We start from the raw sequence: 22799 nt of genomic DNA on the forward strand, positions 1-22799 counted from the left end.
TCGATGAACACTGTTTTATCCCGCAGCGCCCGCGCGCGTGTGACAAGAGTTCACGCGCTAACACGCTCTCATGAAAGCGGACACGTCAACGTGGCCGCCATATTGGACCGGGCAAGTGACGGCCTGTCAATCGCATTTTACTAAATAAAAAAAATAAAAAAAATACAGTGCAATGGTAGCAATCTGTCAGGTTTATATTTGCGCAGTCTGTGGATTTTACACATTTAGTTAATTATACAAAAATAATCATACTCCATAACTGTGTATGTAGGACACATAATTGGATCCTGAGCCCAAAGCAAGTGGACATGGGATGTTTTGTCTCAGTGGTGCAAATGTCCTCTACTTGTTATACTTGGTGAATGTTGTGTGTTCAAACCAACACACTGCACTATCTTAATGAAGCTACTCCCGAGGAAATAAATGCCCTGATCCAGAGATCTGGCAACAAAGCCTTCTTTATGGGAACAGAAACTCATCCAAATGTGGATGAGAGTATAGTATTTGAATTCTTGAATTGTTATGTGCATATTTATTAATGCATGTATGGATAACATATTGAGTTGGTATGGTGTAGTTTTCCATTTGATTGTATGTCCTCAGATTTTGTGATCCCTTCAGGCACTGAGGTGCCAAACAAACGGAAAAGAAATGGGATAACGAATAAATACAAGCTAGTTTCTTTACTTTGGATTTTTTTGCGAAACATGTTTACATCTCTCAACTTTTGTCTCTCTCTGTACATATATGTACAAATTGATAGAGAACATGACTACGTGTGGAGGGCTTCCGGTATGGAGGTCTTGTTCACTGAGGCTTGCAGGGAGCTGTTCTGGAGCGGAGAGCCTCGCTCAGACATCACCTCCAGCCTCCAGCCTCTGGTCCACCGCAGCATCACCTCCAGCCTCCAGGTCCACCAGAAAGTATGCAGTAGGTTGATATGATGCTTGCTGGTACATTGGGGATTTGCAGTTCTTAATGTTTCTATCTTATTTGTGCTTTTATACTGTTGCTGCTTCTGCTGAAGTTTATTAAAATAAAGTTTCATTTAACTCCTGACTTTCTTTGTTAGACAGCGGTTTATGATTAAAGTCTTTCTTTGCTCAACATTGTGAGTCGTGATTGATCTTAAGTAAGATATTGTATATAATTCCACACATTGTATTAGTAAGACATTTATAAACACCTACTTTTTTGGCTGCTTCGCCCCAAGGAGGTCACCACTGAAAGGTTGTAAAGGAGGGCAGGTAGACTGGATGGGTATGAGTCAGGAAAGGTGTTTTGAAGGTTTAGATCATCCTACATTGTCATGAAAGTTTTCGGGCCCACCTGCAGAACCAGAGAGGGAAGAAACAGGCGGCGCCTCCACCTCTGGCTCTGCCGCCTGCCTCCACAGCGCCACGTCCTCCTCGGCTGAGCTGACCTCCACCAGCCTCGCTCTCCAGCACCACTGTGACTTTGTAATTCCGTGACTTGCAAAGTAAACTCAGTTCAAGCCAACAAGCCCCGTGAGGGCACGTGGTGAGGCGGCCATCTTTAACCATCAGTGGCACCAGAATGGACCAGCAGAGGGCGACATGTGCTTCTTCATTTCAACACACACTCACACACACAGTCCTGTCATGTTTGAAAGCTTCTCTGGTTTAATTTGTGGCTGACATCAAACCCAGACACGTCTTTGAGTTTTTAAAAGATTCAAATTCATTCTTTAAAAAAAGTGTTTCTTTGAAATTTACCTTGAATAAATCCTCTGTTCAGACGTCAGATGCAACCCTGAAGCAAGAAAAATCCTTGTTACAAACATTTATCTTTTTAATAATTATGACTTTTTCAATTGGTGGAAAAAAATCCTCAAAGTTCAGATGATTTTAAAATGAAACATTTCTAAAGACCTTTAACAGTGTTTGGTTTGTCTTTGATTTATCACTGAGTAACTGCAACTCTTCTTGATTACTGATTTATGTGAACTTATTTTTTTCATTAAGATGAGCTGTTGGGTTTTACAGTGAGATAAAACCCCACCTCACTCCTTTTTTCATGAAAATTGAAAGTAAAGACTGAAATGTGTCATCATTGGATCAGAATATATGAAAAACACATCAGGTCATCTCACTGTTTAATTGCTGATGATGCTGCACTGCTTCATCGATTATTTTACGGATCTTTACACCTGATTGGTCGACAGCCCGGCCATGATGAGTTCTTGTACTGTACTGGTGAACCTCTGGTGACTGGAGAAGTGATGGACACGCTGCACTGTGACTGTCTCCAGCTGAGGACCCTGCAGCTCCTCCCTCCGCCAGCAGAGGGCAGCCTGCAGCTGCCACTGTGCTCCCCCCACCTGGAGAAACCACAGCCCCTCCCAGCTGACACAACAGCACAGTTCAGAGACCCTGTTTGACCTTCAAATGTTCATTTCCTGATGAAATGAGGGCAGATGGAATTCGAAAATCATTTAAACTGTTGCGGTGGAAAAATAAACATTCACATGAATATAGATGTCTGCACAAAATACTGGAAGGCAGGTATGAAAGGTGACCGTCTTAATGCAGCTGTAGATGTTAACAGTTTCAGCTTGCTTCACATTATTCCTTCACTGCTCTGTTTAGAGGAAATTCAGTGTTTCTTTTGGCGTGCATGCAAGACACGAAACGATTTTCCTGGTTCAAAGAGGAAGAGGAAGAGCACTTCTTAAACGTCTGTATTGTTTTAGCCTTATATACAGTATGTGTACGCGGTACAGGTTTGACAGTTGTGAAAAGCAATGTTTCAGTGCACTCTTCAGGTTCGGATGTAATCTGTCAATGGACTGCACTCGTGGAACTGTAGAGTGAAGTTGATAAAGTAGCTCTGCTTGTTCTCACAGGCGTCCATGAATGCAGGATCTCAACAGCAGATCCAGGTGGACTGCTCCATATGGCGTTGGTGGTTCATTTAGGAAGCAATATATATTATTATTGTATTATGTATATATGTATTATCCTAAGCTTTACTTCTTATTGTCTCATGCTAGCTGTTGCCAAAGCTGTCCGTCCCTGGGAGAGGGATCCCTCCATACTGTGGTTCTCCCCAAGATCTCTTCTTCTCCCACTGGGTTTCTGGAGTTTTTTCTTGCCGGATGTGAGGGTCTGAGGCGGTGGCTGCTTCGTTTTGTCTCATTACTGTGAATTTGACATATTAACATTATGCTTATTCACTGTTTTTATTGTTTCAACATTATAACATTACTTAGTTCAGTCACTGACGAGCTGTTGTGGACTGTTCATGCCACTATGTTTATTGGTCTGATGTCAACGTTCTCACTCTGTTCTGTCTGTGGACTGTTATATCGACACTACACTGTGATTCATTGTTATTATCAAAGTCATTATCAATCTTTGAAATTTTTATCAATCAATTTAACATCTTGAAGCCTCTGAGGCAGCTGTTGTTGTGATACTGGGCTATACAAAAATAAATGGATTGATTGATGATTGATATTATTATTATTATGTATTGTATTATTAATAAACTTGGTAAAACTATAACAATTCTTCTGCCAAGCGGAACGCATCCTGTTGGAGCGTTTCATTCATGCATGTCCAGAAATGAAGCGAGAGGAGAAGGTCAGAAATTCACAATGTCATTCCAAACTGCTGAAAAATACAAAGCCAATTCGTTTATATCAGAGAGGAGGGGAGTTATTCAGCAGGGCGGATTTCAGAGCTGCCCAGATCTACATCCGCTGTTCTTCAGGCCAGAAGGATTTCTATGGATGTAATGTAATGAGTAGTTAGACATCAACAAATGGTATTTTCTGCTTTATTTATCTCAAAATGTCCACAACAGTAAACAATAGTATTTGTGAGAAAGGAAAATAGATGACTGCATCAGTCTGCAACACCAAGTTCTCCTCAACCTGTTTCATCAAGAAATTACAAAAAAATCTCTTTTTTCTGTCTTTCAGAAGTGGAGGCACTGTCGAGTGAGCGTGGCCTGAAAGTCCCCTCCATTAACAATGCTGTTTTCATTTCCCTGTTCTCTGATTCTCTGATTCTATCGCTGAACGTATCACCGACCCACAGTCTGATTACAGTAAAAGCTTTCCCACTAGGTTCATGCATCAGGAGGATGTGCAGTATCTTTCAGTCACGTGGTCGCCCCCTGTGGAGGTGAATCACTCATCCATTCATCACGAGAGCTTCACACACGGCGAACGGAGTGAATCGGCTTTCATCGCCGGAGTTCGAAGTGCTACTGCATGAAACTGAAAGGCCAAAGGTCAAATCCACTCAGATCACTTTCTGTCATCAACGAAGAAATGTGCAAAATCAAGACGGGGCTTTTCATTACTGTGCAGTCGGATCAATAAACCGGATACTCCCAGCCTCCACCGACTGGTTCTGAATGACACGTTAGTCTGCTGGTCAGGATGGTCTCATAACATCATGGTCGAGTCACTTTCCAGGCTCAAAGCTCACAAAGTGTCCCAGAAGTGTCCCGGGCTCAGGAGGGCCCTGACCCTGGACCCTGGACCCTGGACCCTGGACCCGGCCCCCAGCATGCGGCGCTGAGGGGAGGCGGGCCCAAGATTCCCGACACCGCTGGAGAGTCTGGAGAAGCTCACTTCACTGTTTGTAAAACAGGAGACGAAAGTGCAAAAAAAAACAAAAAAAAAAAAAAAACGGAAGTCTTCATTCTTCCTCCAAGATGTGCAAGGTTCACAGAGGAGCTGCTGGGGTGGGGGTGGGGGGGGGGGGGGGGGGGGGGTGTCAGATAACCACAAAGAGACATTTAACAGGATGTGAACCATGGCAGAAACATTCAGCTGCCTGTGAGGATGATAGTGAACTCCGCCCCCTCCTCCACTCCCCCACCCCCACCCCCACCCCACTCACACAGAAACCAACTACACGCTACAGACATTCTTCAGTGTCATAGACATTCCTTTACTGTGATTACTTTTGTAATTGTTTTAATTTATGTAAATTCTGTAAATCCTTGTTATAGCTATTGTGTTATTTCCCTTCTCTCTTAATTCCCTCTATTTATATTTCACACTTGTGCCTTTATTTTTTCTATCTCTGCACCACCACCAAAACTAATTCCTTGTAGAGTTTATGATTCTCGGCAGTAAATAAGATCCTGCTTCTGGTTCTGATTGTGACTCTGATGACCTTCACATCAGTGCACAGTAGTTCCACAAAGTCTGGTCGTCCCGAGGCCCGTCAGGCTCCTGGACGGGGGGCGTCCGCTGCAGGAACAGGCCCCAGTCTGGTGCCCGGACAGGAAGCTCCGCCTGGAAGTGGTTCCAGAACCTGGACGGGACAGAAAGGATGCAAGGTCTGGGAAGGATGCAGCGTCAAACAAATCCAAAAATTCAGGCTGACCGAGAGAGGAGGAGGAGGAGGAGGAGGAGGAGGAGGAGGAGAGGAGGAGGAGGAGGAGGAGGAGGAGGAGGAGAGGAGGAGGAGGAGGAGGAGAGGAGGAGGAGGAGGAGGAGGAGGAGGAGGAGAGGAGGAGGAGGAGGAGGAGGTGGAGGAGGAGGAGGAGGAGGAGGAGGAGGAGAGGAGGAGGAGGAGGAGAGGAGGAGGAGGAGGAGGAGGAGGAGGAGGAGAGGAGGGGAGGAGGAGGAGGAGGAGGAGGAGGAGGAGGAGAGGAGGAGGAGGAGGAGGAGGAGGAGAGGAGGAGGAGGAGGAGAGGAGGAGGAGGAGGAGGAGGAGGAGGAGGAGGAGAGGAGGAGGAGGAGGAGGAGGAGGAGGAGGAGGAGGAGGAGGAGGAGGAGAGGAGGAGGAGGAGGAGGAGGAGGAGGAGGAGGAGGAGGAGAGGAGGAGGAGGAGGAGGAGGAGGAGGAGGAGGAGGAGAGGAGGAGGAGGATACTTGTGGTGGTAGACGTCAGGGTCTCTGCTGATGCGGTTCTGGAAGCCGATGTAGAGGTCGTCCCAGAGACCGCCGTGCAGAACCACGTGCCTCATCACACCCATCCGGTTCTTAATCTGGACCAGGACACAGTGGCAGGAATTCAGACTTCATGCTTTACCATCATAAAGAGGTTTATCATCAGCAGAAGTGCGATCTGTTCAGGGAAGAGACGGCCGGAGCTGTCGGGTCAGGTTACACATCGTATCATTGATTATACAAGTGAGAGCTGATATCGAGTTGACTCTTTAGAGATAAATGTTCAATGACTGTTTCATAATTTCCGCGGTACGATAAGGGTTTGGGTTAAATTATAATCCGCTGCACTGGAACACCTCACTCTTCTTCAGTGAGTGGATTATTTTCCTGTTCAGTCTTAAAATGGACCATTTTCACACTCAGGATCTGAAGTTTGGGAGCAGGAAGGCGGCAGCAAGCAGACGGGAACCGGCGCCGGTCTTCAAACAGAGAGAAAACCTCCACTGTAAGAGTTCAACTCTGCCTTAAAGACAACGTTTGAGCCGTTACACGTCTGTAAATGAGTGTGAGAGCTCGCCGAGCTGTAAATGAGGCACTCAGCTTGTCTTTTAGATAAGAGGTGTCACTTTAATGATGTGCTGTTGGCCTAAAACCAGGTGCAGCAGCTGGAGAAGAGCAACGCTTCCTACGACTTTATTCTCACTGCTGTGTTGACTTTCAAACTGAGTAAACCTGTATTTCAAACCTATTTTATCAGATGGGTTTTTAATTGAGGCGTAACAATAAAGACTACAATCTGAAAAGATTGCAGTTAAGCTTTTTTGTGTTTTAATCTGATAATAATAAGCGAATCGTTTTGCACCGTGTAACAGCCGTGTCACGATATTATCATGATGTTCTGACTGAAGGCTCCACACTTTGTTCCAGAGACAGAGAGAAACGGTTTTTCTGTTTGTCCACATTTTAAGATCATGAGACATTTAAATGCATTCATATCGATGCAGACGGCATCTTGTGAAGTCAGGGCATGAAATGAACTTTTCACTTCATCTGCCTTTGGCTAGTCACCTCCAAAAAGTAATCTTCGTCACAAACTAAATAAATGATCACTCAGTGTTCGATGTTTAATAATTAAAATATGCTCTTATTATGAAAATCCAACTTCAGCGTCACTTAAAGAATACAGTTATGTTCAGATAAAGTTAGATTATTGCTGTTATATTCAGCTATAGTTCATTTGAAGGTGACTGCAGCATCGTCATGGTTTGCCGGGCTGAAATTCAGCCAGGACCGACGCCAGTCAGTCTCGGCAGTTTTCCAGTTTTTCGTGAAATGTCGTTTAGTGACATTATTCCGTTTGGCTGATTCTTCCTCGTCCTGATCGCCTTCTCTGTTTGTCCTTCCTGTTTGGCTTCATGCAGGGAATGCATCGTAAACCCAATCGTTTTTTCCCACCAACACGTATTGCATTAAATGTCTTTTCTCTCTCTCTTTCTTTTTTTTTATTCAAAACAAAGTGGTACATCTGCCAGGCCTTGAGGAGGCGCTGTAACTCTGGCACAGAAATACAAAAACATAGAAAAAGAAATGAGGCCTGCACAAAACTGATAAAAACCCTGTTATTTCCCACAGAGCTCGCTGAGAAGGCCAGTGTGAGTGTCCATTCTGCGTTCACAGCCCTGCTGTGAGCTGTTACCTCCAGGTAGGAGTGCTCTCTGTCCGGCCTGGACGAGGGGAAGGACAGATCCAGGAAGTCCACCAGGTAGTCGTAGCCGGCGGCGACCGGCTCGAAGGCGTCGTCCGTCTCGACCATCTGAACGCCAAGACATTTGCATTTCAGCTCCCACTTGTAAATACCTGCGATACTCTTGGAAGAGCAAATCTGTCAAATAGCAGCAGCCAGAACCTCCATTCTGCTGCTGGACGGGACAGGTTACCAAAAAAAAACAAAAAAAAAGTAAAAACGTGCGATACCGAGCAGAGACACGGAGAGGAAGCAGGATCGCTACAGGCATGGAGGAAGGGAAAGAGGAGCCAGAGTAGCGGCGCCATTGTTGTTTGAGTCTGGCGTCGCTCTCACACACCAACTGAAGCATTTCGCAGAAAGTTGCGGCGTCCGAAGGACGCTGGGTTGAGCTGTAGCACCATAGACACCAGGAAAAGTTTCTAGAAGCCAGAGAGAGAGGAAAAAAAAGAAAAAAAAACGTAGCAGGAAAGTTTGAGCTAAGAAGAAGAGCGAAGACTTCCTGTGATCTGGAGAGAAACCAGAGGATTCCGTCTGAGGCTCATATTTACCCGAACCACGAGGTTGTAGTTTGCGAAGCCCGCCCAGGTATAATAAAACTGGATCCAGCCCGGGTGTTTAAAAATGGCGCTGCTGATGGCGCGGTTCAGCTCGTCCACATACAAGCTGAACTCCCAGCTGTCCTTATAGATTTTGGCGCCGGCAGGAGGATCGGTGATGGCCGCGCTACGGTAACATCAGAGGAGAGGTTACACACAGTTTCCCCCGATCGCTGCAGAAACCACGGCTTGGTGTGTGTTGCCCTTTGTTTTCCTCTCTCTGTGGGGCCTAAAACCAGAGACTCAGCGTTCTGATGGAACACAACACGTTCAGGGGTTAAAGGTGCTGTAGGCAGGATTCCGCATCTCCGCCATCTTGCTTAGGGTTACCTAAGCAAGATGGCGATTTGAAACCCAGCACAGCCAATCCTGTCCTGTTTTCTCTCACATCACACCCTCACGCAAGTTAAGCCCCTCCCACAAGAACGTGTGACAAACGCCCCTTGACCAATCACGGTTAGAGCCTCATGGGCTCTTCTGATTGGTCAAAGATACCTGGAGCTGTCGAGATTCCTTTTCAGCTCAGAACAGAGACAGATGGAAACGCTGCGCCCTCGCGGTGGAGCAATTATGCTACACTCCTAAAGGATTATCAATGGATACTCTAACATTTAATCCAAAGAAAACACAGAAAAATTAGCATTGGCTAGCAAAATCCTGCCTACAGCACCTTTAAGACGTGTTTTCAGGTGTTTTCAGGTGTTTTCAATGAAAGTCAGAAAAAATATTCCAGGAAAGTGTGTGTTTCCTGTTTTTCTTTTTGGTCCAACAGCAAAGATCCTACTTGTGGGATTCGACTTGCATTAGATTACTTTCAACAGCTTCCTGCCAGTAGATGCTAACTGACAGGAAGCGTGTTGAAAGTGAAAGTGCAGCTAGCAGCCACAGCTATCAACAGGAAGCTGTGGCTGCTTTCAATTTCAACTCTATAATAAGACAACGAGACAAAAACCTGCAACTCAAGACCGAACAGTCTCCTACTGGGACAAAAAAAAACATGCTTAACTGACGTGAGAAGTTCCCCAAAAAAACTCAAGCGTGACTTTATTTTCAGGAGTCGATGCTCTGGGTAACGTCCAGCATTGCTCAACTGAAGGGGAATTCCTCAACTACGCTCTAACTGGAAACATTATACATTTGCCTAAGCGTTTCAGTCTTCCATCTTCACCGTATGAATCAGAGGAGTCAGTTCCGTCTCAGTTCAGGATCCATATACAGCCCAGCGGTGGAGCCAATAAAACGCCGCTGCAACGTTTAAATGTCAACAGCAAAGTGTTTGTTATAACTGCAGAGAATTATGGGAAAAAAAAATGTCTAGATTTCCTCAAAACCAACCAAGTACTGCAGAAAATGACTACATTCTCACAGGGCTGGACAAAATTTCGATAGCAATATATACTGCGGTATTTTTTTTTATTCAATAACGGTGATATGAATTTTAAACTAATTTTCGATACAGTGCTGATTCAAGCCGAACAGAAAGCGCCGCGAGAGCGATCACGTACTCAGCACGCACACCACAGCTGGCCGTCCTCAGCTCATGCTACAAGCTAAGCTCCACCGCGGTAAGTTTGAGCTCCAAAATGAGAACTCGTGATGTAAACACAACTGAATAAACTACCACAAGCTAATTTGTGGCCACGAAATAATAAATTGTGCGTACAAAATATTAATTCGTGCCTATGAATTAGGTATATCATTCACTGAACAGTCCAGTAAAGTTAGCAGCATATTGACAGATACAGACTTTCGGTCTCAATAACTCTTTAACAAAACGTCAGTAACATACAAAGGGCGCCTCCATCCCATCGCTGTGAGGTGGACGATATGCTACAAGCTCATTTTCATTAAAAGTATCTGTCTATCAAGCAGCAGAAACAATATTGATTTCTATGAGCAGCCATAGTGCTGCGGGGTTAAAGGTTGTATAGAAGATCTTTATTACTAACAAAATGAATTAAAGCTAAAAAATGCCGTTGTTAAGCTGTAGCAGCCTTGTTTTAATCATGATAAAAAAAATAAAATAAAAGTTAATCAACTCTGGAGGTTGTAAAACCAACATTACTTTAGCCAATCAATAACGAGATAGCCTCGTTATCTATTGGTTTTCTAACGTGTCAATCAACTTCTCTACATTTTTAGTGTAATTGTCATGCTCCTACGCCCTTTACGTACCCCCCTCCCCCATGCGCTCCACCCCACTCCCCCCATGCTAGGCTCTGCTGCCGCTATCAACACCTTTTCACCTGTAGACTTGAGACAATTTTTCTTAATCATAGCTGCAACGTGCTGCCATTTGGCGAAAATGTATGTTTTAATCTTAAAACAAGACTTGTATGAAACAGTCCGGAGAGTGAGGGGGAGGGGGGGGGGGGGTTGTTTAGCCTGCAGGCTGCAGCCACACAGATCAGCTGTGAGCTCCGAGCGTCTGCTCCAGTCCTGCAGCTCCACACAAACCTCCCCGTCCTCCTCTGATCCACCGAGACCAGGGACGACTCAGGGACAGGATTTGGCACAAGTGCAGGATTTTACTCATATTTGCTGTGTTTGTGTTGTTCAAAAGGACACGTTGGTTGCTATGTGTTAGCGCTATGATGCTAAGTTTCTACGTGCTACATGCTGCTTTCTGCGTAAGGAGGAGGCGTTCCTCCGGAGAGAGCAGGGGAGGAGGGGTGGGGGTCACGCATGGCAGCATTTCAAAAAGGACTAACTGTCACTGGATTTCTCTCTCCATGGAAAATCCTCCATACAACCTTTAAGGGACCGTCTACAATTTACAAGACGCTGCAACAGTGAAGACAAACACCACAATTAAAAAAAAAAAAAAAAAAAAAAACTGCAGGGATTCGCTGCAGTGTCACCATAATCACTACAACCTGAAGTAATTCTGTACTTAACCTTAGTAATTCTGAGCACTTTTATTTTTCTTCCTGGTTGAAGCACCTTTGTTTGAATCTATAACAATAACATAACTATTTAAGTGTAAAGTGAAAGCTACTTATATTGAAAAAGGTGAAACTTACGTTTATTTGACAGTGATTTCATATTTCTTAAATAAAAGGTAAACATTTAATTTATTGTAGTTTTTATTTCTAAAACTTTATACTGGAGGAGCTTCCTGGATAAATAATTTCTAGTTTTACAGGTAGTACATTATGTTATGATTCTTAACTGTTTTTCTGAGGCTTTTGTATTATTTATATCGATATCTGAATTATATCGTATCGACCGAAATTATGAACTATATCGTGATAATTTTTTTGGCCATATCGTCCAGCCCTACATTCTCAACATGAAACCAGTTTTACAGAAAATTCCTGCTGCGAAATGTCAAAAAACTTCTCCAACAGCTGTTGCATTATGGGTATTTTTATCAGACTTGCAGGGGCGGCATGGCTTTGAGGCTAATTTCATAGAAACGAGGTAGCCAGCTTTCATGGCACGCACACACACACACACACACACACACACACACACACACACACACACAGATGCCCGTACCTGTTGCTGGGGTCTCTGAGAGCGAGGCCCAGGTCCAGCACGGCGCCTGGTTTGGGGGTCCACGTCTTGATGTCGGGTGCGGTTCTGTTGATGAGCTCGTTGAGGCTCACGGGACTGTTCTTAATGTTCGTGTCCTTAATGTACCTCCAGACAAACAGATCAGGAGCGTTGTGTTACTGACCAGCCCATCGTGGCGCCCGTCCGAACACGCCGCTCCCGGACCGCTGAGCGCTCAGTCCTCACCTGTCCGATGGATGAGCTTCCACAAAATAGCCGGCGAACGGGCAGTAGATCCTCGGCTGCAGAGACCTCACCAGGTCGGACTTGTAATTCAGCAGCTTCTTCCTCTCGTTTCGGATAAACTGCTCCTTCCAGGACTCTGAAAACAGAGGAACACCGTCTGTCTTGATTTTGATGTTTCTAAAATCCAATCGGTCCACTGGCCGCCGAGCCCAGAGTGCCTTCAAATCTCATTAAATCAGCAGGCAATGCGTTGAGCCCCACCGGTGTATTTGCCCCCATAGAAGGTCATGGGGAACCCGGACGCCCCTCCAGCGAAGTCGCCCATCATCAAGTCCACGTTGTGGGGGAGCCTGCCCCCGTTAGGCCTGGTGCAGTCCACGGTGTTCAGGATCATGTGACCTGCACACACGGCAAATCGTCCAATCACTTTGATTTGCTGTCAGCTCTTCTGCCGACTTCTAAAAATCCAGAAGAAAACTGCACCTTTATAGTCAACAATGATGCAGGTGTCCATTTCAGGGTGGACTCCGTCCATCAGGATCATCAGCCTGAGGTGGTCGTCGATCTGACAGAGAGCAGGCGGAACCTGTTAAGTCCAGATTAACCCTATCACCGTGGAGATGTGACGCCTTCACCTCAGACTCACATTCTGCCAGACGCCAAAAGGAGTGACGTTGATGTTGGTCAGCTTGACCTGGCTTTGCTCCAGATACCTGTTACACGACAGGGAATTGAGTTTAAAACATCGATGAAGTACAAAATTAAAGCGAGCGCAGAGGCTTTACTGACCAGAACACCGGTCTGGATGTGTCGCCCACATATATGGGCATGTCCGGCCTCCTCTCCGACAGGACCTTCAGAGTCGGGTAGCTAGAAAACATCAACATCTTCGCTTCAGCACTCCTGATCAGGCTTTCTGCAGAGCTTCACCACATCACATTCATCCAGGTGTGTCGGATCAGAGGAGCATTGAGAACGGTGTAGTTACCATGCCAGGCCACCAGGCGGCGCTGCTGGTTGTTGGAGTGTTTTCAAAAAGTTGAGTTTCCTCCCGTTTACACGGTTTTGGTGAATAAAACTCATCCCAAGATTCAAGAAAAGCCTTCGAATTGAGAAAGTGCCAGAGCGTACCTGAGGTGGTCTGAGTGCATGTGGCTGATGTAGATCAGGTCGGCCGCACACATCCGGTCCAGGGCGTCCTCGGGGGGCTCGTGGAGCAGCCACCAGCCTCGGGCGAAGGCGGGGCCCTTCAGCCAGGGGTCGAACATGAGGCGCTTGCCCCCCAGCTGCAGCTCCATGCAGGCGTGGGTCAGGTACGTCACCTGGGAGAAAAGTGCTAAATGAATAAAGCTGACTGGAGGATTCGGTCTTGGATTCGGTGTGGCCTGCTCTTCTTCAAGGAAGTCCTGAACACAGACCTTCACTTCTCCCTCCTGGAGTTCAAGAGGCGTTCGGGGGTCGGCCAGCCAGGGGTCGACGGGGTTCAGCTCCAACAGGCGAAGACCTCCATCGTCTGAGACTTCCACTTCTGCAGGAGACGGAGCAGGCCACGTTACACGCTTCAAAATTTCCCTTTATCAAGTTGTTGCAATAGATTTTCTCTGGAATTCCCAAACTTCAGAAAGCCGTCTTAAGAACCGACAAATGTTCTGGAGACTCTAAAATCCACACACCCTGAATGAACAGACAGCTGATTTGCACTTTATCAGTAAATGTGGCAGCACCACACACACATGTGGTCTGTTCCTGTTTTTGAAAGCAGTTCACGCATGAAGACTCCTCCAGCCTTAATTTGACTGTCAAATGAACCCAGTGAGAGGACGATGGTGAGGATTCTCATTTCACCAGTTGGACTCAGTTCAGTATTTTATGAAGTGACAAACTGGTAAACCGGTGAAAACGTTGCGGTTAAACTCACCCAGCTCGTCCTGGAGGAAGCTGTCCGGCGGGTTCACGTACTTCATGGTGGATACGTTGAGTTTCCAGTTGTGCTTGGTGCATTTAACGGTCCTGTGAGGACACGGCGAGGCGTCACCAAGAGCTCTGTCCACACGGGCGGTCTTTACGGTCAGTCCAGCCGGTCTCACCTGCCGTCCAGGTCTTCGATGTCTTTGATGAACAGCCCGCCCTGGTGTTTGCACTGGTTCTTGCACGCTCTGATGCCCTCGCCGCTCTTGTATATGATGTAGCATTTGCCGTCCTCTGGGTTTTTCCTGAAGTTGACTCCGTCGTTCAGCGAGCCCACTTCTGAAGGGCCCAGTGAGAGCAACTCTTTGGCCTCCTGCGAAGCCATTTCAACCTGAACAAAGGAAACCACCAGAGAGGAAGGTTCACCGTGAACAGTTCCTGAAAGTGAACCCAGTTTCGGGCAAGGTTTGGGAACCAGATCATGTACGCTTTTAATAAGGTTTCTGTAGGAGGGCAAATATTCTTAATGTTTTCCAATACTTTGAAAACGTGTATTAAATAACATTTCAACATTTCTGCCAACTGAGAAGTTGTCCAATAACAAAAAGAGTCATTTGGAAAGACATTTCCAGGGAAGGCACGCTAAATTTGCAGCCGACCACCGAGGTGGGAGCGAGAGAAAAAGCGCGGTTGTAGTACTTCTGGAGAAATGAGAGGAGCACAGAGATAGATTTAAGAAGTGGAAGCCAGAACATCTGTGAGGCTGTGCTGAAGCAATAAACACCAGCCACCTGATTTCAGTGGTTCAGTGGGAAACCCAGTATGAGAAGGTGGCAAAAGCGGTCTGTGGCTTCACTACAGAAAGCATTGAACCACCGTCAGTTCCGTGAATCACTAGACGACGTTAACAGCGAATAATCTGATCTCCTGCTGCATAACAAAGCAGGTGAACTACCGTACATACCAGATACCACAGCTGCCTCACAGGCGAGAGCTCGCAGTCCTGCGCCAAGGATTAAAGTTACATCTTTTACATGTCTGATGTAGAGAAGCCGTTCAGTGACGTCCGGAAACAGAAGTGACATTAAACAGATGAGTGTGTGTTGCTGAGATAAGAGGGTAGAAAGAGAAGAGGATGCTGCCGAACTGACTTACTTGGCATTTGCAGAAAACTTAAAGGGAATTAATGCAACTTTTCAAAATTTACCTCAGTGCTGCCCCGATAGGCGCTGTGGGTAACTGCAGCCACCAGCCAAGGCAGCACGGGAGCGCGCACAAACATTTTACAGAATGTTCGGCTGCACAGCGCTGCACCAGGGATGCTCCTGCTGTTTACTACGTCGTGGTTTACTGCAAGACCACAGCGCATATTATGTGATTTTTGTAAGCATCCGTTTTCACTCCCAAATGCAGCTGAAGTTCCCTCCATCAATCAAACGCATATCCAATATTTATTCGGGTGCCTGCGGCTTCGGTCATATTTTTTTTTTTTTTTTTTTTCTGACTCACGAGATAACGCTGATAAAGTCCTTTTTTTCTTCGTGGTGTTTTTTGTGGGCTTTGAGTGGATGCAGTTATCCGATTGTATGGGGGGGGGGGGCGCGGCTCGGCTCGTGCTTGGATTCACAGACCGGGAGCAAATGTATAATATACCGGGAGAGCGGACAAATGAAACTACAAATAGAACTACAAATGAACTTTCTTCTGTTGATTCTTGGTTTGTCAGCAAGTGTGCAGCGGTGTATTTGCGCACGCGCGATTCATTTGACGTGTGGACGGAGTGGTGTGGGTCTCCTCTCTGCTCTGACTACAGCAGGGGGCGCTGCTGAGACTGGCCGCCTGTGAGTGCTTTGGGACGGGGGAGGGGCTCACGCAGCACCCGCTGCTAGTTGAGGACAGCGGAGACGTCCTGTCACGTCTCCAGAGCACCAGAAAAAGTCGCGAGATTTGTCGCTAGTTACTTTTGACAAAAAAACTCACCAAGAGGCTTTGGAAAGTCGCCAGATTTAGCGAGAAAGTCACTAAGTTGGCAACACCTCCCGCCCCTGATCCCAGCAGTGTTTGAGTCCGCGTCCACGGCGGCCATGTTCTTCCTGTTCGGCGACGCGCATACAGCGTCAATTTACGTCACATCCCCACGATTGCGAGGGAAATTCGGACCCCGAACAGCAACAAATTATTTGGCACACAGCCTGTATAAGGCTACAGACAGATACGCGGATTGGCCTGTTATTTTAGGTTTTTAATGCTTCATGACCCATTAGCATTGAATAAAGTGGAAATGCATGTGAAGTTTTTCACAAATCTTGCCTTAAGTCCCTTTAAAAAGTGGATAATGCACAGAAATCGAACTTGAACAGTCTTATTTTCATTTTATAAAGCCTGCTTACCTTTTCAAAAGGCTGCATGTTTTTTTTATAATTGAAGGCTGTGTTTTATTGCACTCTGTTGCCCAGACACGAGGGAAAGAGAAGACGATCGTGTTGTTCGTGAGGTTTAAAGAGCACTGCACCTCATTTCCATGGAGGAGTCTGAAATTACGGGAGGCTTATTATGCACGTTCCATTAGTTTTATTTCTCGAATCCTCAAAATAAAAGTGGCGCCAAAAATCTGATTTCTTTATTGTATCTCTATAATTTCATCAATGCAACAAAAGACCTGGGCAGAAGAGGTGTGCTTTTATATTTCCCCCTCGTCCCAGATTACTGAGCTCTGTGACAGAAGGAAGACATGGACAGGAGGACCAGGAGGACCAGGAGGACCCTAAACCTAACCCTGCTCCAGCTTTAAAGCCGCCACTTTATTGTTTTTATTGAGTGAATGCTGGATGCACACTAGTGAGATCCTCTTTCTTCATTGCATTTGTATTGCTTTATTGCTTTGTGTCAGCTTGTGCTTTTATGTTTTTATATCTATTTATGTACAGCGCTTTGTCGCAGCGGTAATGGGTCGCAAAATGCTTTCTAAATAAAGTCCACAATCCACCGCGGCGAAATGCAAGCTACTGACTCAACTCATTCACACTTAGTATTATTTATACAGTAATTCCTCTTGAGTGACGGAGAAGAGCCCAGGCTCCGAGGCGGTGGCCTGATATAACCCCCACCCCCCGTCCACTCCTGATTCTCCACGCGCCGTTGCCTTGGTTCGGCCTGACGAGGTAACCAACGCCACGCTGCCCAGGTGGCAGCGTTCCTGCAGGCGCTCGCCATGGAGACACAGGCCCAAAAAAGAGAGAGGGAAACAAACAAAAACACAAGTCCAACAAAAAGCCAGTGTTCGGCCAGAGTCCCAGCAGCCGGTGGGGGAACGCCGCGCCTCAGACCCGCCACCGGAGGACTGGGCTTCTCCTCTACAAGTTGGACTTCTTGGTTTTCTTTCTGATTGTACTTGTTTTTAAGTCAAATCAATAGTTTCTATTCAAACAAACTGACTTTGTGTGTCATTTCTTTACATTGATTATGAATTCTGAGCAAACTGCACTTGTTAATGGCCTATCTTTAAGTAATTACGTGTCAAGTTCCAAATATTGCAAGACATCAGCACCAACCACAAAACCCACCGGAAATAAACTTTACACCAGTTCTCAGAACTTTGTGTGACAGAAGCGGAACAGCAGGCGAGTTGTTCCACTCCCCGTTTGAAGCCGTCAGTGAGCCGCAGTTGTGTTGTTTTCTAATACAACACTTCCACGCTGACAATAAAACACATTTGAGCCTCATTAGACTGCCTGGTTCTTTTTTCTTGGAGATAGAGGCTGGGACTTTTTGAAATCTTTGCTCTCTGGAAGACGTTTTTACAGAATCTCTTAAAAAAAAAAAAAAAAACGCAGCCACAGCCAGTGTTGCGTTCAAGTTGACTCAGGAACGCAATGATAGCTAACAACAAGCAGAGCGCAGTGTGGCAGCTTTTTAAACTGCTGGGTGGAGGCTGTGTCAGGAAAAGCTGGTTTACAGCAGCAGTACGGGATCTACGAGAGACCAGCCGCCATGAAAACACCCCAACGAGCTGGAGGGAGAGACGCTGCAGCTAACATCGATGCTAACGCTCGCTAGTGAGCTAACGCAGGCGGTTCACAAGCTAGCATGAGGAATTTTATAGACAACAAATCAAAGAAATGTAACAAGACACTGAATGAACATATCATCAACTTAACAGCTGAAATGGCCCTTTAGTCTGATAACTAGTGGAATGTCTTTGATTCAATGGGATTATGGGGCGTATCTCAATAGACAGGTCCCTCTAGTGGTCATATAGCGCAACTGCAACTGCAATAGAAAAAGATAAATCTATAAGTCCCTGTTACACATGTAGAAAAAATTTAAATGTTTTAAAAGTTTTAAACGTTGACACCCCTAATCCAGTCTCCTGTCTGTCCAGTCCTGTCCCCTGGCTGTCAGTGTCCTTTAGCCCCACCTGTTGGCTGTCTTCAGTTTTGCACTCTGTGTCTCCCATCCTCCTGCTGTCCCTGTCCCTCCCTGTGTGATGTCCTCCCCCTGCTGTCGTCTGCCTCGCCCTGTTATCCCATCGTGTCCCGTCCGGCTGCTCTGGCCCGGGTGTCTGTCTGTCCCGGGAGTCCTGCTCCTTCTGGGCCAGCCTGTTCATCCGCCTCTGGTTTCTGGAACCCCGTTCTGGACTTGGCTCTGCTTTGGACTGCCCTGTCCGGACTTGTCGTCCCCGAATGAAAACCTGTTGTATGAGTCTTCATCAGCTCTAGTCTGCATTTGGGTTAAACCGGGATCCAGACAGTAACAGCACAGTCGACCAAACACGGTGAGATTAATTAAATGAACAAGGAAAACAATAAATAGAACTTTTAGTTATCACCAGTGAAGGGGAGACACTGATTGAACCGATGAAAACTACAAGGAAAAACCTGATGACTCTCAGATCAAATCTCCAGAAATAAATAAACAACAGCTCGATGAAGAAATGTCTGACCGGGACAGAAGCAGGAACTGACTGAATGAGATCCAGGAATCGTTTAATAATTAATCAGAGACCAGTAAAGGTAAAGCCAGGTAATACACCTGAGAATATGAGATCGGCAAGCTCAATTCTCATCTGAAGGTGTTAAAATACGAGCAGCGCCGTCACAGGATACTCCGCCCTCGGGGATTCTCAGGGATCACAGTGCTTTTGCATGAGGAAGCCGAAGTCTGCACAATGTGAGGAGGGCTGGTAACATTATCCACGGGACGGACCACACCTCAGGCTGGATGCCCAGACGGTGTTTGACATTTCCAATTCACGAACGCCAGCAGTCAGATTAATACAAGCTGGCTTTGCTTTTAGTTAAACTGTAAACTATGGCACTTTTTTAAAGGACGATTAGAAGTACTGACCCCTAGCTACTAGCTACCAGTACTGCTGGAAAATCAAGTGACAGCATCACTACGTTATTATCAGTGAGGTTTTGCTGCTGCGTCGATGCAGATGATTAAATTCTACTTGTTTGTGGCCGTCCGGGATTTGAAATGAGATTAAAGACGGTTGTGATCTGATCTCCGGATGTTGTGACGTTTGATCGTGGAACCAGACATCGGCTCTGACTCGCTGTCAGAACTGCCAGATTGTCGCTCCTGTGGTTTACATTGTATTTGTATAAAAAAAGCTTCTCTGTCTATTTCCTGTCACTTTTCCTGAAACTGGCTTGCTTGGGGGGGCGGGGCTCGGCATGGCGACACTCGACACACTCACTCCCACCTGGTGACGCTCGTCTCTCCACGCTCTGAAAATAGTTTACAGGCCTTTAATAGGAGCAGCAGTCTGTCAATTTACTAAGACAAACTGCGCGTTTCCTGGCTGCATGTGCAGCACAGAGACAGGAAATGCGATTCCATCGGCTCTAAACTGCGGCAGCAACAGTTAATCAGTGGCCTCGGCAAAAATACTGGAAAAAAAAAAACAAAAACTGAGGAAACGGTGACCATTTCCTCTCAGGCTGAACCGTATCAGAGGAAATTATGCAAGGCAGTTTCAGCGGAGACGATATAAACTGGGTTATATCAAAATGGGATGGATTAAACTTTGATGTGTTTCTTCAAGTTTTTCTAACTCTGAGTCCACAGATGGAAAACAGCAGAAGAAATGCCATCCTCAGAATTTGGAGCCCACCCAAATGACCTTTAAGCAGACGCCATTAGAACCCAGAGCAAGGGGCGGCTGGAGGGGGGGAGCTGTCCAGGAGAGGACTCTTCAGGACGCCGCTGTTTTCGAGGACTCAGCAGAAATGTCTGAGTAAAAATGGGCTCCGGAGCTGCGATGTCTTGATCGGTTCGGATCACTGACCGGTTGAGGGCTCAGAGCTTTTGTCTGTTTGCATCCAATATCCAGACTGGAGAAGAGGGCGGCCGGTGCTAAAAGCTGCTGAAGGACTCCATCCCTCCATCCCGGCGCCCGGCTCTGGGCACTGAGCCCAGCGTTTGCCTCATCATGTCAGAGGTTCGGTTTCGATCGGCTCGACCACGATCAGCCTCTGTGACCAATATGGGACAAAGGACCAAGCTTTTCCTGGTTACCTTAGATTCATGCACTTTCAACCAATCATATGCTGTCTGGGGTTATATGAGGATTATGGTATCTGATAACATTGTTTGCAGATTCACCATATTCCTGTTATCACCCCGTGATTCCTTTCCTGTACGGCGGTTTGGTAATTTACAGAGACCAAAGGGTGATGTGTTTAAGGCCGTCTGGGAACGCACATGTCACACGGCGTGAAGACGCCGAGCCATGGCGAAGCAGGTCCGCATCCTGCGGCGTGCAGCTGCTCCGCCGGACGGATGTCTGGAGGACTAATTCTATCAGCGCAATCAGACGGATCCGCTGCAGCTGCAGACCCGTTCAAAGCAGGCCTACAAAAGCTGCTTGTGGTTATTCGCTGAGAGAGAAAGTGACTTTAAAAACATTTTTTCCCTCTCTGTGTCAGTTTTCCTGCTAATGAGGGCGGAAGAGTTTCCACATTTCAAGGGAAAACAAATCGTTTCTGCACTTTCTTTTCAGAAACATTTTGAAGTTTACACAGAAACGTTATGAAAATGATCTCCCTTTACCAGAGTTGGGGTCGTTACACAAACAAGTAATTAGTTACTATTTACTTATTACTTCTGTAAATTGTAATGAGGGGGGTCAGACAGACAACAACGAGGAAAAAAAAACTTCTGGCCACCGGCCCGGAATAGACCCCACCGGCCCGGAGTAGACCGGCCGTTCGGGAAACCTCCCGAACCTCCCGAACCAGCCCGCCCCTGCACCACATGAACAGACATCACTTATGCTGTCCACACAGTGCTGATTGTACAGGAGACATCAATATCCCGTCAGAGTGAAGAAGTCTCAGAACACACCAGGAAAACATTCTCCTCCAAAAAACAAAAACGGCTTTTCTTTAGATTCATGTCCAACAATAAATGAAACGGTCGATAGGGAATAGAAAAATGAAGGTCTGGAGATTTTATAGTATGAAGTTAAAACATAAAATAATCTGAAAACCACACAAAGGATCAGGAATGACAGTAATTAAACATACACTCACTGTCATTTACCCGGAAACAGCAAGTTAACATCCTGGACTGCGCTGGGTTTGCAATGAAACCACACACACACACACACACACACACACACAGACACACGGACAGATGACCAGGTTACTCATTTTAATCAATAACCTATAATCATTCTGTTGTTTCACATTCAGTTTGTCTGAAATCTCCACATGATGGAAATGTGAACGTGAGGCTTAAGGAAACGAAGCTTCTGTCCTTACCTTGATCTATTTATTGCCTTTAAAATATTTTCCTTGAACAAAACCAAGAATTCTTTGTATTTGACAAACAGATCCAGTCTTTATCAGAGCTGTAGTATCAGGTGATTCGAGCCTGTCATTGAGTCAAACCAGAGAACAAGAAGAATGTGAGGACTGTAAAGTAATAAAATAAAATGCAAATGTTCGAATGTAGAGTAGAAGTCAGAACAATCAGGGAAGATAATCTGCTTTTCTGCCTACAACACACACGTTTATTTAAACAGGATAAACCTGTGACCATTTTTGGTCTCATATAAATGAAACTAACCAGATTTCTTTTTAATCCTGAACTGAAGTCCCACAAATATCCAGACACAAACTGACTGAACTAATATTATCATTGCTTTTCATCTTTAGTTCATACCGACTGCTCGCTTATCGACAGTGAGAAATGAGAGCTGTTACATGTTAAAGATGAAGCAGGTTCATCCGAGTTGTGCCAAAAAAAAAAAAAAAAAAAAAAAAACACCCAAAAAACCAAAGCGCGCCCTTTTCCACACGGAAATGAAATAATTTAGGTGAAAATCTCTTCTTACCTGTGGAAGCTCTGCTCAGCCTGCACTCTTCTGGCCCTGCAGTTTCACTTCTCGCACTTTTTCTCTGAAAATGACTCTGACTTTACGCGCTGCTCCGATGCGCGCACTGATGAGCCTCCACCTCCTCCTCCTCCTGTGCGCGCGCACAGGAGGACCTGTGTGTGTGTGTGTGTGTGTGTGTGTGTGTGTGTGTGTGTGTGTGTGTGTGTGTGTGTGTGTGTGTGTGTGTGTGTGTGTGCCAGCAGCAGGTGTTTGGTAACGGTGAAGCTGGGGGGGCGGGGGTTGAACCCGGCGCGTCACAACGCGCTACAGGGGCGGTACAATAATAACTTACTGTGATTGATTTCCTAACAAGATAAAGATCAAACGTGAAGAATGAGGAAATGGTTTGAAGTCTCGGAGCAGGGGAATATCTGGAACAGAGGTGTCCCCGACTAAGAATTTCCATAGTCGAATCTGATTCGTACACGGGGCGTCGGAGCAGCGCAGCACCGTGCAGAGCGGTGCTCACGGGGCGCCTATGCCAACAGTCGGCCCTGATTGCACTAATAATAAAAAAATAAAACAAAACAAAACAAAACAA

At 46.0% G+C, this 22799-nt stretch overlaps 1 protein-coding gene across 2 annotated transcripts; it reads right to left on the reverse strand.

Moving 5' to 3' along the window:
* Positions 1–3785: 3785 nt before the first annotated feature.
* Positions 3786–22400, reverse strand: cmah (cytidine monophospho-N-acetylneuraminic acid hydroxylase). 2 transcript variants are annotated; one of them, XM_030113932.1, is made up of 15 exons: positions 22217–22400; positions 14052–14263; positions 13883–13974; positions 13383–13492; positions 13096–13286; positions 12754–12834; positions 12611–12677; positions 12448–12529; positions 12226–12363; positions 11965–12100; positions 11722–11865; positions 8173–8347; positions 7574–7690; positions 5860–5975; positions 3786–5297 (listed from the first exon to the last, which is right to left on the reverse strand). In XM_030113932.1, the coding sequence occupies exons 2-15, from the start codon at positions 14255–14257 to the stop codon at positions 5159–5161; spliced, it is 1794 nt and encodes a 597-aa protein (XP_029969792.1). In that variant the 5' UTR covers positions 14258–14263; positions 22217–22400; the 3' UTR covers positions 3786–5158. The 2 variants fall into 2 exon arrangements, with proteins under 2 accessions (XP_029969792.1, XP_029969794.1); XM_030113934.1 differs by lacking the exon at positions 22217–22400 and adding an exon at positions 21642–21739.
* Between the last annotated feature and the right edge of the window lie 399 nt (positions 22401–22799).

Source organism: Salarias fasciatus, chromosome 17 (assembly GCF_902148845.1).
Source record: "Salarias fasciatus chromosome 17, fSalaFa1.1, whole genome shotgun sequence".
NCBI classification, from domain to species: domain Eukaryota; kingdom Metazoa; phylum Chordata; class Actinopteri; order Blenniiformes; family Blenniidae; genus Salarias; species Salarias fasciatus.